Source organism: Vigna radiata, chromosome 5, assembly GCF_000741045.1.
Source record: "Vigna radiata var. radiata cultivar VC1973A chromosome 5, Vradiata_ver6, whole genome shotgun sequence".
NCBI lineage: Eukaryota > Viridiplantae > Streptophyta > Magnoliopsida > Fabales > Fabaceae > Vigna > Vigna radiata.
In genome coordinates this window covers 16,958,807-16,974,732 of record NC_028355.1, presented here as the reverse complement: position 1 = coordinate 16,974,732, position 15,926 = coordinate 16,958,807, and the positions used below count along the sequence as shown (strand labels likewise).

General features: G+C 35.5%; 2 protein-coding genes across 3 annotated transcripts; both read right to left on the bottom strand.

Moving 5' to 3' along the window:
- Window positions 1–6,681: 6,681 nt before the first annotated feature.
- Window positions 6,682–10,264, bottom strand: LOC106760734 (eukaryotic translation initiation factor 3 subunit L). Of its 2 annotated transcripts, none has more exons than XM_022780794.1 (5): window positions 9,303–10,264; window positions 7,944–8,432; window positions 7,733–7,826; window positions 7,182–7,291; window positions 6,682–7,084 (listed from the first exon to the last, which is right to left on the bottom strand). In XM_022780794.1, exons 1-5 carry the CDS (start codon window positions 10,142–10,144, stop codon window positions 7,072–7,074), a joined length of 1,548 nt encoding a protein of 515 aa, XP_022636515.1. In that variant the 5' UTR covers window positions 10,145–10,264; the 3' UTR covers window positions 6,682–7,071. The 2 variants fall into 2 exon arrangements, with proteins under 2 accessions (XP_022636515.1, XP_014499629.1); XM_014644143.2 differs by having other exon boundaries at window positions 7,182–7,253; window positions 9,303–10,263.
- A 915-nt stretch (window positions 10,265–11,179) lies between these two features.
- On the bottom strand, window positions 11,180–15,188 carry LOC106760743. The gene is made up of 3 exons (XM_014644158.2): window positions 14,493–15,188; window positions 12,084–12,164; window positions 11,180–11,952 (listed from the first exon to the last, which is right to left on the bottom strand). Exons 1-3 carry the CDS (start codon window positions 14,869–14,871, stop codon window positions 11,528–11,530), a joined length of 885 nt encoding a protein of 294 aa, XP_014499644.1. The 5' UTR covers window positions 14,872–15,188; the 3' UTR covers window positions 11,180–11,527.
- Window positions 15,189–15,926: the final 738 nt, after the last annotated feature.

Here is a 15,926-nt window from a genome sequence, read left to right as displayed (position 1 = left end):
TAGGGTATAGGGTATATGGTTTACGGTTTACGGATTACGGATTATGGATTACGGATTAGGGTTTAGGAATTAGGGTTTAGGGTATGGGGTATACGGTTTATGGTTTACGGATTACAAATTACGGATTACTGATCAGAGATCAAGGATCAGGGATCAGGGATTGGGTATTAGGGATTGCGGATTTGGGATTGCGGATTGGGGATCAGGGATTAGGAAACAGGGATCAGGGATTGGGTATTGGGGATGGATTGGGTATTGGGGATTGGGGATTAGGGTTTCGAAATTTGGGTTTAGGGTTTAGGGTTTAGGGTATGGATTGTAAGGTATGGGGTATACAGTTTATGGTTTACGGATTACGGATAAGAGATCAGGGATCAGGGATCAGGGATTGGGTATTGGGGATTGGGGATTGGGGATCAAGGATCAGGGATTGGGTATTGGGGATGGACTGGAAATTGGGGATTGGGGATTGGGGATTGGGAATTGGGGATTAAGGTTTCGGGTTTACGGTTTAGGGTTTAGGGTTTAGGGTTTAGGGATTTGGGTCTAGGGTTTACAGTTTAGGGTTTAGGGATTTGGGTCTAGGGTTGAGTGCTTAGGGTTTAGAGTTTAGCGTTTATGGGTTAGGGTTTAGGGTTTAGGGATTTGGGTCTAGGGTTTAGGGTTTATGGTTTATGGTTTAGGGTTTAGAGTTTAGGGTTTATGGTTTAGGGTTTAAGGATTGGGGTTTAGGGTTTAAGGATTAGTGTTTATGGATTAGGGTTTAGGGTTTAGGGTTTAGGGTTTAAGGATTAGGGTTTAGGGATTAGGGTGTAGGGTTTAGGAATTAGGGTTTAGGGTTAGGGTTTAAGGTTTAGGGTTTAGGGATTAGGGTTTAGGGATTTGGGTTTAGGGATTAGGGTTTAGGGTTTAGGGTTAAGGGTTAGGTTTAGTGTGTAGGGTTTAAGGTTAGGGTTTAGGGTTAATGTTTAAGGGTTTAGGGTTTAGGGATTAGGGTTTAGGGTTAGGGTTTAGGATTTAGGGTTTAGGGTTTAGGGATTAAGGATTAGGGATTAGGGATTAGGGTTTAGGGTTTAGGGATTAGGGTTTAGGGTTAGTTAACCGCGGTTTAGTTAACTGTGGTTTAGTTAACCGCGATTAGTTAACTACAGTTAGATAACCGCAGTTAAGTTAACCACAATTAGTTAACCACAGTTAAGTTAATCGTAGTTAAGTTAACTGCGGTTAAGTTAACCGCGGTTAGTTAACTACGGTTAAGTTAACCGCAGTTAGTTAACTACGGTTAAGTTAACTGCGGTTAGTTAACCGCGGTTAGTTAATTGCGGTTAGTTAACCGCGATTAGTTAAGTACGGTTAAGTTAACCTGGGTTAGTTAACTGCAGTTAAGTTAACCGCGGTTAGTTAACCTGGGTTAGTTAATCGCGGTTAAGTTAACCTGGGTTAGTTAACCGCAGTTAGTTAACTATGGTTAGTTAACTACGGTTAGTTAACTGCAGTTAAGTTAACCGCAGTTAGGTGAACCGCGGTTAGTTAACCTCGGTTAGGTTAATCACGGTTAGTTAACCTCGGTTAAGTTAACCTTCGGTTGACTAACCGTTAGTTGACTAACCGTCGGTTGACTAATCGTCGTTTGACTAACCACTGGTTGACTAACCATCAGTTGGCTAATTGTGGATAGTTAACCTTAGGTAGTTAACCTGAGTTGGTTATCCTTGGGTTAGTAACCACAAGGATAACTAAGTGTGGGTTAACTAATCGTAGATTGACAAACTGACGGTTGTCTAACTACAGGATTGTCCAACTATAGGTTCAATAACTGTAAATTGACTAACCGTAGATAGATAACCTCAGTTTAACTAACTACTAGTTGACCAATAGTCTATTTGTTGGTTTACTAGCATGGGTGAACTAAAAGCAAGTAGTTAACCTTAGGTTCACTAACCACCGACTAACTAACCGCGGGTTGACTAACCATATGTTGACTAAGAGCGGATTGACCCTAACAATAACTATAATCCTAATCATATACCTAACCTTAATCCTAACATTGGACTTATCCTTGACCATATCCCTAACCTTAACCTTAACCCTAATCGTAATAAAAACTATATAACCCTAATCATAATAAAAACTATTTAATTATCAATTTAGAAATTAATTATAATTTGTTATTCATAATAAAAGCCATTTAATAATATCTTTTAGTTTATAGATTTGTAACTATAATAACTAATTATTTTTAGTCAATAAAATTGATAATTATTTATACGTATTCTTAGTTTGAAAATAACAATTTATTCTTACCACAAAGGGCTCTAGGAACAAAGATTCCAAATCTTGGGTCAGATCAAGCAGAGTTCTTCGTCCACAAGCTTTTCTTTTCGAGGCTAGCTTCGACTTTGTCTTCTTGGGAGAACCTGGGCATTCTGGGATCACCGGGATTTTCGTGTCTGAGGATGTTGGAGTCGTGTAACCGTCATCATCCCCGTTTTCTGATCCCACGTACGAGGAAGGAATGTCCAGTTTGAAGGTGATGGGACACACAAGTTTCGTGCTAACGATGATGTTGTTGTGTTGGTTTTGGTTTTGGTTTTTCCCGTTCTTGATGGCGATCCTTGTTTTCTTGTTGTTGTTGGTGACGTTCTTGCGTCGATAGGTGTTTGAGTTTGAAAAGGTGGTGATCTTCTTGGATAAAAATTTGGCACCCCTCGTTGGGTACCAATAACCCCAATTCTGGATCGACGAAGAAGGCCCTCTTTGAGATCTTCGTTAGAGAGACTTTGGGATTGGAAGATACCCCCATGAAGAAAACAAGGGGTTTGGGAGAACAAAGGATGTTCAAGAAGATCGAGATCGATGAAAGAGGAAGGAAAGAACATAAACTAAAGTAATCAACGTGATAATATACGATAGCTGCTATAGGTTTGGGAAATGCATGTTGTATGAACACATAAAGAAATGAAACGAAAGAGTGTTTTTTTAAAGGATTTTTCTCTCAAACATGTTTGGATTGCAGCATTACAGGCATTCTTAGAGTCATGTGTGTGGTTTTGTTATGAAAGAGACAGAAGGTAATAAGAAGGGTCTGAAGCGGAGGATCCAATGCAAACAACAATATTATGTGTGTGACAAAAAAATCTCAAAGAAGGTTTCAAAATTAAAATGTAAAACAAATTGTAGAATAGCTAGTAGGAATATCTGATTGTGAAGGGTTTGACATAGACATACATAAAAAAATAGGTATGCCACAAAGAAGGCTACTAAGCTGAAGTATATGAGCTTCATTTATTGATAAAAACTTACTAAAAGTCAATAAATAAAAAATGGGTAAGACTTTAAGTGTTTCAAAAGGAAACTCAACAAATTAAAAATTAGGATCTACAACTATAGTTACCACGTGAACAACTCTTTCAATCTCATCAGTCGTCACACTTGGCTGAATAATTCTAGCAGCTTCATCCAACACCTCTCTTGCAATCTATAAATTACAAATCAATTAACCCATAATTAGAGGCTAAAGTCTACACCAACACAAAAACAGAAAAATAAACATATTTTGAAGACCTTTCATGTCTGAAAGTTTACGAGGTTTAACAGTTTCTGAATTTGTCGTCATTCAATTAAAAACTCATTATGTTTAAGTGATTTTTCTATTTTTGAGCAAATGTATATGCATAGTATTAGTTATTTAATGTCTATAAAAATATCAGAAAAAGCAATCATCCTACTATCCACCATCCTCTTATCCCATTTTATGGGCCAGTAGCTCTGCACCGTTATTTTGAATTTATGACTATGATTGAGACGGTAGAGTAAAAACAACTTTTATATATATATATATATATATATATATATATATATATATATATATATATATATATATATATATATATATAAGAGAATCTACAGAGACAAAGATTGGCAAGTAACTTACATGACAAGTTTCCCTCATTCTCTCGATTTTATCTGGAGTTTTGACTTACAGAGATTTAGTATGAGTTAGAAAGTATAATAAAAATAATAAAGACATTTTTGGACCTACTCATGTATTTTAAAATTACCCACCTCAATGGTATACTGCAGAACACTGTCGGGCTCAACTTTGGGAGTTCCCTAAAAGTTGAAGACAAGAAATAAAAAGAATTCAGCAACCAATGGATTCAGAAAGTGATCATAGACATTTTTTATATGAATAAAAAAACCAATCCACTTCCACTAAGTGATAGCAAAAGAAAGTATTAATTTAATCAATTTAAATTGTAGGATCCACAAATAATTAGAAAATTAAAAATATGAATAAAATAATTCAAAATAAAAGAGGGATTAATGAAATCAAATACCAATACTATCAACCTACAACTGCGGGTTGACTACCTATTGCTTGACTGACCGTCAGTTAACTAATTGTGAGTTGACTAATTACCGATTCACCAGTTTTCTAATCGCGGATTGAGTAATAGTCAATTGACTAACCATTAGTTGACTAATCATTGGTTGACTAACCACGGATTGACTAACTGTGGGTAGTTAACCTTAGTTAAACTCGGTTTGACTAACATTGGGTTGGTTAACCGTCGGTTGACTAACCGTCATTTAATCGGATGTCTAACTGCTAGGTGACTAACCGCGGGCTAACTAATCGTGATTAGTTAACCTCAAGTAGTTAACCTTTGGGTGATTAATCGTTGGTTGACTAACCACCAATTAACTAACCATGGGTTGACGTGGGTTCACTAATCGTAGGTAGTTAACCTTGATAACTTAACGTGGTTAGTTAATCTCGGTTTGACTAATCTTAGGTTGACTAACCACTGGTTGAATAATCGCAAGTTGACTAACTGCGAGTTGACTAACCATCGGTTGCCTAACTGTCGGTTGACTAACCACTGAATACCTTATTGCAGGTTCACTAACTATAGGTTGACTAACCTTGGATCGACTAACCTTAGATCAACAAACCTTGGGATGACTAACCGCTGGTTGGCTAACCGCGGGTAGTGAACCTCGATTTAACTAACATTGGTTGACTAACCGCCGGTTGACTGGTTGTCAAACCGCCGGTTGACTAAAGCTGGTTGACTAATCACAGATAGTTAACTTCAGGTAATTAACCTCAGTTGGTTAACCTTGGGTTGACTAACCACAAGCAGTTAACCTTAGTTAGATTAACCACAGGAAGTTAATGTTGGTTAGACTAACCTTGGGTTCACTAACCACCGACTTACTAACCATTGGTTGACCAACCGCGAGTTGACTAACCACGGGTTGACTAATTGCGGGTTAACTAAGTGTGGGTTAACTAATCGTAGGTTGACTAACCGCCAATTGACAAATTGACAATTGTCTAACTATGGGTTGTCCAACCGCAGGTTCAGTAACTGTCGATTGACTAACTATAGATAGTTAACCTCGATTAAACTAACCACCAGTTGACCAATTGTCTAATTGTTGGTTGACTAACGTGGGTTGACTAACCATGGATTGACTATCCACGAATAGTTAACCTTGGGTAGTTAACCTAGAAAATTATGAATAATCAAGATCCTTTTCGAATAACATTTTGGCATTAAGGCCTTTCAATTTTTGCAAGAAGAAAACTATTCTATAAAGGTATATTAAATTAGATAATTATTTCTATTTACATATTTACCGTAAAATTTTACTCATAATCTTATAATATATTGATAAGTGTTACTTTTAGTGTGGCATTCAGTTTTTATTATGCAACAAAAATGTGGAATATATTGACAAGTGTTACTTCTTACACAAATACTAATTCAATGATTTTTTTTATCAAAATAAAAAGTAAAATATACTTTTTAATTTTGTGAATGAATTGTTAGAATTTATGATTGACAAATACCAATGAGCAATAAACCAATTCCCAAATAGTAGAAAGGAAGTGTACTTGAAGACATTGGGAATAATTACTAAACATAAATTAGTCTCTGATCAACTTGAATTAGTGTATGATCTTCTGTAGTATTGGCAAATTAAAATTATTACTGGTCTCTACACAATACACCTTTCATGACAAATATACTTAGTCATATTTATCTTAATTAGATCACTTTATAAAGTTGACTAATAAAATATAATAATCCTAACACATTTAATAATTACTTTTATATATATATATATATATATATATATATATATATATATATATATATATATATATATGTGACCCAAATTGCTAACATAAATTGGTCTTGGTAAAAAAATTAAATCTGAATATAGAATATCAAATTGATAGATTGATATTATGTAAGGAATGTTTTCACTAAATTAGATTATTTTATACGAGAAAAAGGTAAAAATAGCTCAGAAAGAGTTAGTAGACCAATTAAATATGCATATTAGATTATGATTCTCTACATTAGCATTAGGCAGTGTCTAAGTGTCGCCGGATGGTACTTGTAAATTTAGTATCCAATGAGCATGGACCTATACACTGGGTGTCATACAAGTACTGTTGAGCGCCACATGGAAATTCCATAGTTTAGTATACTACACGTAACCACACTCATCAATGTATCACTTGTCTCATTGAATCTATGCTGCTGGCATCCCTCCATGCTCGGCCTCTTACGTATCCAAATAATCAATTACAACTGAGACGCATCTCCTTTCTGGTGTAGCGATAAACCTCAAGAATAAAGATTTGCAAAAGACCACAGATTGAGAATAACAAAGAGGTTTATGATTTCGCTCGTCGGTCAAACATATTTCGCCGCTCAAGTATTTCATAATCTATACAGTATAACTTTGTCGCTGGGGGCGGAAAAATTGAACTAATGATCATGACTTAAAACGAGTAGCCATTACAAGAACTATTAACTTCTTTAAGCCCTCCTTTGAAACAATAAATGGTTAAGTTACTTGGTTAAATAAAATAAAGTTGATGAAAGAAAATTTTAGAATTACATGTAGAAAGCTAACTACATCCTCCGCTTCAAAACAACACGCAGACTCCTCAGGGAAAACCTCGACAACGGATACTACGAAATTCTTTAAGAATCATCTAAAAGGCAGCAACTCAATCCAGCTTTATACCGTCCATCTCATTGATCACCCCTTCAAGCTGCAAATAAAACAGAACAAATTGCTGATCTTAATATATATACAAGGGAAGTGTAGCAAACAGGAAAATTATGAACCACAATGCAATGTAAACATACCTTGACAATCTGACGCAAAAAGTAATCACCATAACGTTTCGCAGGCTTGGACTCCACAACATGAATTGTGTCCTGCAGCAAATTGAAACAATGCTCACCATTTGCAAGCACTATTTAAGATAGAAACAGGAGAACTGCCAGAGTTAAACTCCGAAAGCCTAATTTAGCCTGAGACGGAAAATCATATGAACTGTCCAATGTTTATAGTATTTGCACAAAGTCAGGGAGTCAGTTCACCACTATAGTCCCTTTACACTAGTATTATTCTTAATATAGAGATGTGAAAACATAAAAGTAATTAAAACACAGAATAATATCTATCAGTACCATACCACTGACTCCGTAATGCATATGGTGGTCAAAGCTAAGATTTGAACCTTAATTTAACAAAGACTTTCAGAGCAAGTAAATGATATTATTATCAAAGAAACAAGTTCAACTAAAAAGGACAAGCATGACAATAAGGCCTGGAAAATCTATTCACTTTCTCAAACAGCATTTAACTTCAGTGAGAAAAGGATCATTCAAGAAAAAATTGCAAGCAAGCTTACCTCATCGATATAGAAATCTACATCTGCATTGGATGTAATTTTCCCATCACTATCAACAGCATGTGTCTTGTGCTTGTATGTGATCAAGATAGTCCTGCCATCCATTAGAATGGAAATACATGACTAAGCTTTTGCACAAAGCATATATATTATTAACAAAAAAATATTGATATTCAAGGGGCAGGATGCTAAAATAATATTTTGTATAAACCTTAAGGTGGATTCATCCACTTCCATGTAACTCGCAAGTTTTGCAAAGGAGATTGTTGAATACACTTTCAAGAAGGTCCGGACACCTGATAACAACTGTTGCTGCTTTGCTTCATAAAGGAACAGTTTTAATTGAAGTCTATAGGCATCCTGATTATAATTTACAAGAGGCTCCTCAAAACTAGGAGCTGAAGGGGTAATGAACTTAGGGCATGCATAGGAGAAGAGCTCATCATAGATAGCAAATGCCTCATCGTCATATCGCTGCATTCTAGCCATCTTTTCACCATACTTCTCCCGTAACTGAGAGTTCACAGTTTCATCAACAAGCCTGGTTTGGGGACAGAGTGAAAGACAAATTGCCAGCAAGGCATACATTTGTTCATTTTTCTTCAGTATCTGCTCATACTGGGGCGATTTCTGGTGATACTGTTTTGTCTTGAAGATGTACAAGAGAATTTTGTTAAATTCTCGAATTGCTTCCACATATCTGTAAAAAAAGTAATTGATTAGGTCCTGTAATGAAATAAATAAGGGACAATTATAACATGAAACACAATTTTGTGGGATAGAATACTTCAACAGACACATGAAATCTTCAAAAATGTTTTTTTAAATCAATCATTATTTTATGCGAATAGCATATGTACTATTTTCCACTTGTGACGAACTTCATCAAAATAAGTTATTGGCGGTGTATTGAAATATTATTTACTATGATCAGATAAAAACTTGCATGTTCATGGCACTCCAGAATACATGAGTATTTTCCAATTTTTAATAACCTTTCAGACACTCAATTAGACTTCAGAAACTAAAAATCAAGACAAAAAGACAAACTCCAAACCACACATGTTATAAAATCATGATTTGAATGATTCACATTGGGTTCGCAAAAAGATCATATACATTTTTTATATGAATAAAAAAACCAATCCATTTCCATTAAGTGATAGTAAAAGAAAGTTTTAATTTAATCAATTTAAATTGCATGATCCACAAATAATTAGAAAATTAAAAAAAATGAATAAAATAATTCAAAATAACAGAGAGATTAATGAAGTCAAACACCAACACTATCAACCTACAATAGCAAAAGAAGGTAATTCAAACAATAGGTAATGCATACAGGGTAAAGTGCCTGAAATGGATTAGAATCTTTAGATGGTAAAGTCCATTCACTGTCTTTCACAAGCAAAGACAAGAGGCATTCACTGTGTTTGATCACAGATGGCAAAATCAACAAGCATTGTTCAAGCACCAAAAATAAATCTAAAGAACATAGTCAAACTCTCAGTTCATGAACTCTGTGTGGTTAAAGAACACAGTGATATGAATAGTCACAAAACAAAAGTATCACCTGCGGAGCATGAGATTGGCAAAACCATAGTGATAAATGGTGGTGATGTGACTCCCAATAACACTGGTATAAACCCCTTGCTGACTAATATCAATAGGAAGCAAACACTTGATCCCAGTATGATAATCCCCCAGCAAGCAATGAACCCTAAGCAACCCCACCATACTAAAATACCCCAGCACCTTCAACACATTACTCCCCCCATTGTAATCATATCCATCCGTGGCAGTAAACTGTTCGAGCCCCTCCTTCTCCTGCTCCAGAATCTGAATAATGGTACTCTTCTCCACCAGCGCCTGAAGGAAGTTCAAAACCCCATACACATTCCAGGCCTGGTCGAACTGGCGCAAGAGCGTGATCTCCTGTTCGGTCTTGTTCTTCATCTTGGCACGATATTGGCAGAAGCTCTGGAACTGGTAGACGAACTCGTCGACCATGTCCCACAGCCACTGGTTGGGGAGCTGCATGTTTACAACACCGTGGAGGACCACCTGGAAAAGGCTGCAGTAGTTGTCCCAGGAGTCGATGCGCTGGCGGAGCGTGGGCGTGAGGCGCGCGTAGAGGTGGCGGAACCACATCTCGCGGTAGAGGAGGCAAAAAACGTGGTCGTTATCCACGTAATGCGCCACGGCGTCCACGGAGGGCCACGGCGTGTCCTTGAAGAGCCGCTCCGACAGGGTCTGGAACGAACTCTCGTACATCTGGTGGATCTCGTACACGTTCTTCTCGCGGATGTGACGGTACAGGTGAACGACGAACGATTTCACAGAGTCCGGGACGAAGTTCGGGTCGTACCCGAGCTCCTGCGTTTGTGGGCGCTCTTCGTAGTCCTGGTTCGCCATGCTTGGAACAGGGTTTGGGAAGGAAGACAGCTACCGCGACAGAGCTAGGTTAGGGTTTGGGCACTCGCAGTGAAGGGGAAGCTGAATATTATGTAAAGGAGTTTTATTTTTACGAAAAAAATAATAATATTAAAAATGAAGGAGTTTCGCCAACATATATTAATGTTATTAAGGCCCGCCAAAAGGTATTGGGCTTACCTTATCTCAATCGTAATACCCACCATCGATCGAGTCATGCCGTTTCATTAATTGGATAAGAAAAAAGTATGTGTGTTAAAAAGTATATTTTAATAGAAAAGTATCTATATTAATAAAAAAGTATATATTAATTCTTACATTTATATGAGAACTAAGGTAAGGAAAATTAAGAGTGAAAATATCTATCATATAGTATGTGTATTCTTACATTATAGTTTATTATATGCCATAATGATAGAGAAAATAAACCCCAAAAATCTGTTGCACGGATTATAGTATGTTTATCATTTCTCAACATAAAATTATTGTGTTGCTTTTGAAAGGAGAAAATTAAGATGAAAAACCATGACATATTAGCTATTATATGATGTTAACTTTTCTATATTAATTTAATAAAACCTCACAATCCCTTTTATGTATAACATATACGCATATGGATATTCACTTTTTTTTATGATAGCAAAATAATTATTTTAATTATAAAAGAAATTTTAAAAATACCTAAAGGATAAAATTGGAAACTAAATGTGTACATCAAGAGTCTCTTTATATAATAGTATAGAAGTATAGATTTTATAGTTATTACTTTAATTTCAAAATTTAATTGTTAAATAAATTTATTCTCAGTTAATATAAAGTCGGAAAGAGCAAGTTTTACGTTTTTGTTAATTAATTTATATATAGTAAACTAAATATGAGAAATGCTAATATATCACTATGATCTCTTATTTTAAAAATTGTTTACCTTTCATGAGAAGTCAGCTAATATATAATGTTCATGCTTCGGGTTGGTTTTACACGGATTTCTTTCTTGCAAAGCAATTTTGAGAGATAAAATTCACCAACAAAATTGTAATCAAACTAAAAAATAGGCCTCCATAGAGAAGATCAGTGAGCTGTTCAGCAAACATTTTGTAGTCCACCTAAGTAAAGTCAAAGCTTGGTCATTCCCGATTTAGTAATTATTCACAGACTACACTACAGACTACCAACTCGACCAGACGAAATGGTAGTTCAAAGTTGAACTTCAAATTCATACTCCTTTAATCAACATTTTTTTTTTGGTCATATGATACATGTAAACATTTTTTTGTCCAAAACTGCTTTCCACACCATACAGCATTCTTTAAGGCATGAAGGCTGGAAAAGATGATATGAAGCTCTTGACTCTTGAATATATCGAGTTCAGACTCTTTGCCTGTTTGAGTTAGAACGTATGGCACTGCCACGAGGTGCCTCGTCATAGCTGTCAACTTCGTCTTCTTCGTCAGAAGAAAGAAGGGATGGACCCATCCATGCTTTAAACCCTTCATTTACACGCCTTTCCACCTCTGGGGTAACTTCCAGGGGATTCGTTTCCAACATTTCCAGCCCCAGATTTCGACCACTTAAATTTCCCTCGTCGAGAATTGTGGCCGCCTTTCTCCTCAAGAAGAAAGCAGTGCCCCCATATAGTACAACCAATCCCCACGATGAAATTTCGTAGCACCAAAACAGAGGTTTAGAACAGTTGCTCATCATTGTCAAGAGGCTTGAACCAAGAAACAAGGCAAGAAGACCAAAGATGATAGCAAATATAAGGTTTAAGATGGACAGACATCGTACCCCACCTGTTGGTTATCCAAAGAAAACAAAAAGCTGAGTCAATTTGGGCCGATAAAATGCTCAAGCATTAGAATAAGATCCACCAAAATTTGAGAGCGTCGCAAAGGAAAGAACATTGATACAGAAGAAATCATACCCCTTCTTGAAGCACAAAAATTATTTTCAACCACCTTCAAGCATCCATGCCTTGTTGGAGCAGAATATGCAACAGCCATGCCTGCAAAAACAATTGTCATAATTAAAACAAGGCATAACACAACTATATTGTCCATAATTATGGCACAAAGCTTTCGAAACTAACAAGACAAGTCATTTAACCCAAAAACAGTTAATGAAACAAAATAATGCATCAAGAACAGTGAAATGGGTATTTATCCAACACATGTTTCCAAAAACAAAAACGCACAATATTTGATTGCACTTTTTATCACTTCAGTTTGAACTATGTTTGATGTTGGTCCTCCTAATTTTGTTGGAGCCAGTTAAATATCTCTATTTTGAATTTTCAAATAGCTCCCTAAACTAGTTTTTATTAGGTCCTCACATGTAACTTTTTTTTTAATTGAATTTTAGGGTTTCTAAAACCAGCACTGTCATTTTGTGTAAGTTTTATCCAGCCAAAAAACAACCAGTGACCCACTTTTAGATTAGGAACCCAATTAAGAAATAGTTCAGGGGTCTGTATGAAATTCGCAAATATAGCTCAGGACATACTAAACAATTGACCCTTTTTTAAAAGTAAGCAAATTTGTTTCTCTATTCAACTTGTTTTATAACCAAAACCCTCAAATGATCCTGTTCGACTCAAAATCTTAATAAAATGAATTGGCCAAATTGTCTTTTGCTCGAAACTCACCGACCAAAACATCAGATTTCACCAAAAAACACTCCAAATTATCTCTCTTCAAAATCTACTCTCTTATCTTTCAAAATCCTTCAAATTTTATCAAATGTGTACTAAATTTTTAAAAGTAACTTATATCCCTAATCCTTATCTATCACCACATATTTGGACAAAATAAGACCTAGTTTGTCAAAATAAATGTGCAATTAAGCCTAAATATTATACCACAATCAAAGAATAGATGAATTATAAATAAAAATCTGTACAATGCAGTTAAAAACATGTTTTGCATTAAGAGGGGGGATGTACGATGTAGGGATTAGAGAACACTCTTTTAACACACAAACCATTGACCTATATAAATAGAACATGAATTCCAAAATAGAGGCAAAAGAGGTCATAAATCCTGCAAAAAACCTAGGCTAAAGAAATCAAATATATTTCAAAACGTCACTATCTGTGACTGACATTCATCCAACATAATTTAACAAATCTGTAAAAAGAATCCCCATGGCATCATCTAGAATTTCAGTGAAACAGTTCGGGGTTGATTGGAAAATAGAAATACTGTACCAGAGTAATTGATAACGTTTGCACAACTACTGGATTCACAATTTTGTAAAGTTTTCTTAAGTTTATAACATAAAGCATTGACTTACATGAGTAAAACTGTAAAATTGTGTTGTAGATCCAAGTTTTATAATGTAGATTTACTCTAACAAGATGCCAGAAGAAATTTTAGAACAAGTGATCTACTTCCCCAGTACTCCCCTCTAGAATGCAGAAATGCATACATTCCAATCATCAACGAGACAATGGTCTCATTGATCATATTAAACTTACTGAAAATAACCCACGTGTTACATCAATGCCCGTAGATACTCCTCAAATTTTAGCGAGCATAAATCAAATAAGTCAATTGTAACAACAAAATCATTTCCTTCCATATCACAATAGGGAGAACAATCCAACAGCACTGAAGTATTTACTTCTCAATTCAAGAGGCACCACAACCCATGTGACCTGAGACTTTTGTCTCTCTATCCCTTAATCTTTTATTGACACTCTAAGAATTTATGTTTGAAACCTAACTCAATTCTATAAAATCAGTTTGTTCATTAAGGTTTGCTTAATCTTTATAAGATGTATTCAAGTCATATCTAATAATCAAAGTTGAAATTAAAGAAAACCCTAAAGAGGCTGCAATTAGTGAAGAATTAAAATGACTGCAATCAAGATTATTTTCCAACGGACACCAACCATCTTGGTTCCATTTCTTATGATTTTAGTTCAATTTCAAGGCTATTTCCTCCCAGCCATGAGATGTTAGAAGAAGTTTATTTCCTGATCAACCCCCTAGAGATTTCTTGTTTTACGGCAATCGTGAATTGCACTTCCCGCATAAAAGGCAAAATCTACAGTTGAACTCCCGCGGTGATTCTCTAAAAATTATTTCCAGCGACCCGTTCTTGAAAACCTTTAACGCCAAAAATGTTCTCTCAATCATTATATTATAGCCATAAATGTTTTTGACATCAAACTTAGTATCATATAAGACGCCAACAAAGCGGCATTAGACACCTGTATCTATTTAACGAAAAAAAACAAACACCAACAACAATCTTAAAAAATCGTGCATCAATCACTTGACAACAATCAGAAAACTTTCGAAAAAGGCAACATAGAAATCCAATTTCTTACCAGCAACGAGATACACAACCGAGAGCGCGAAAACGATCGTTGAAGGAATGAACACAACCATCCAGTAATAATCAGCAATCTCCTGGTCCGTGAGATAGAAACCACCGGGAAACCGATCCGAATCGGAATCACCTTTCATCCCTATCTGTATAGATTGAAGCCTCCGATCGACGCATAACGCTCTCTTCCCATCGCTACTCGGAAACACGATTTTCAAACTGATAACCGTGGACACGAATATAGCAAGCCCGATGGCAACTACGGAAGCCACAGTCACAGGTCTCTGAAGCTTGCCCCACGCTTTCTCTTCTTCCCTAAGGCTCTCGTACTCGCGCTTCGGCATGAACGCCTGGCGAAGTGCGTCGCCGATGATCGCCATTGTCGGAAGTAGCAAAAATCAAAATGACATGGATATGCAGAATTAGGGTTTGGACTGTGTTCCGAGATCGACTTCTCGAAACCCTAACACGTGCTCCGATTAATCAATCAATTATGCTTTAGTAAATAATATGTGGCTTCAAAGAAATGGGATTTGGAAGATGGTAAAGAGAAGCTCAAAATAGTGACACTGATAGAAACTTGTAGTAACTGCGAGCTTAGGTTTTGAATCGTGAATTAACAGATTAGAAGTTGAAACTAAACGTGAAAAAGATGATAAAGATTTTTCGATTTCGGTGCTCCTGGAAATTCTTTAATTTCTTGAAATACTTTTTATTTTTTTTAGGTGACGATGGCGAAGTTGCTTTCAGAATTCGCTGCGCTGAAGGCAAGGCTAAACTTATTTTTTTTTTTCGAAAATCATTATTTTTCCTGTTATACTTTATCACGTCATTTAATTTCTTGATTTTTTATTATACTTTAATTTATAGTTCTTTTAGTTACACTGTCGTCTTGTCCTAATTATTAAGTTTGAATTTATAACGATATTCTAAATATCATATTTAATCACTTCTATTAATCAATAATATACCTTTTTACATATCATAAACCGTAACTCTTAATCAGTTGTTATTCTAAACATTTTGTATAAAAAGCTGGTCAACAATTCTGACACATTTTTGACAAAGGGTTAATTGATAACATCTCAGTGTACGATAGATTATCTTTGATCTTCCAATACAAAGTTAAGTGACTCACTCTTTCAATATATTAAAAAAAACATTATTTTACTAATATATATATATATATATATATATATATATATATATATATATTAGTAAAATAATGTTTTTTTTAATATATTGAAAGAGTGAGTCACTTAACTTTGTATTGGAAGATCAAAGATAATCTATCGTACACTGAGATGTTATCAATTAACCCTTTGTCAAAAATGTGTCAGAATTGTTGACCAGCTTTTTATACAAAATGTTTAGAATAACAACTGATTAAGAGTTACGGTTTATGATATGTAAAAAGGTATATTATTGATTAATA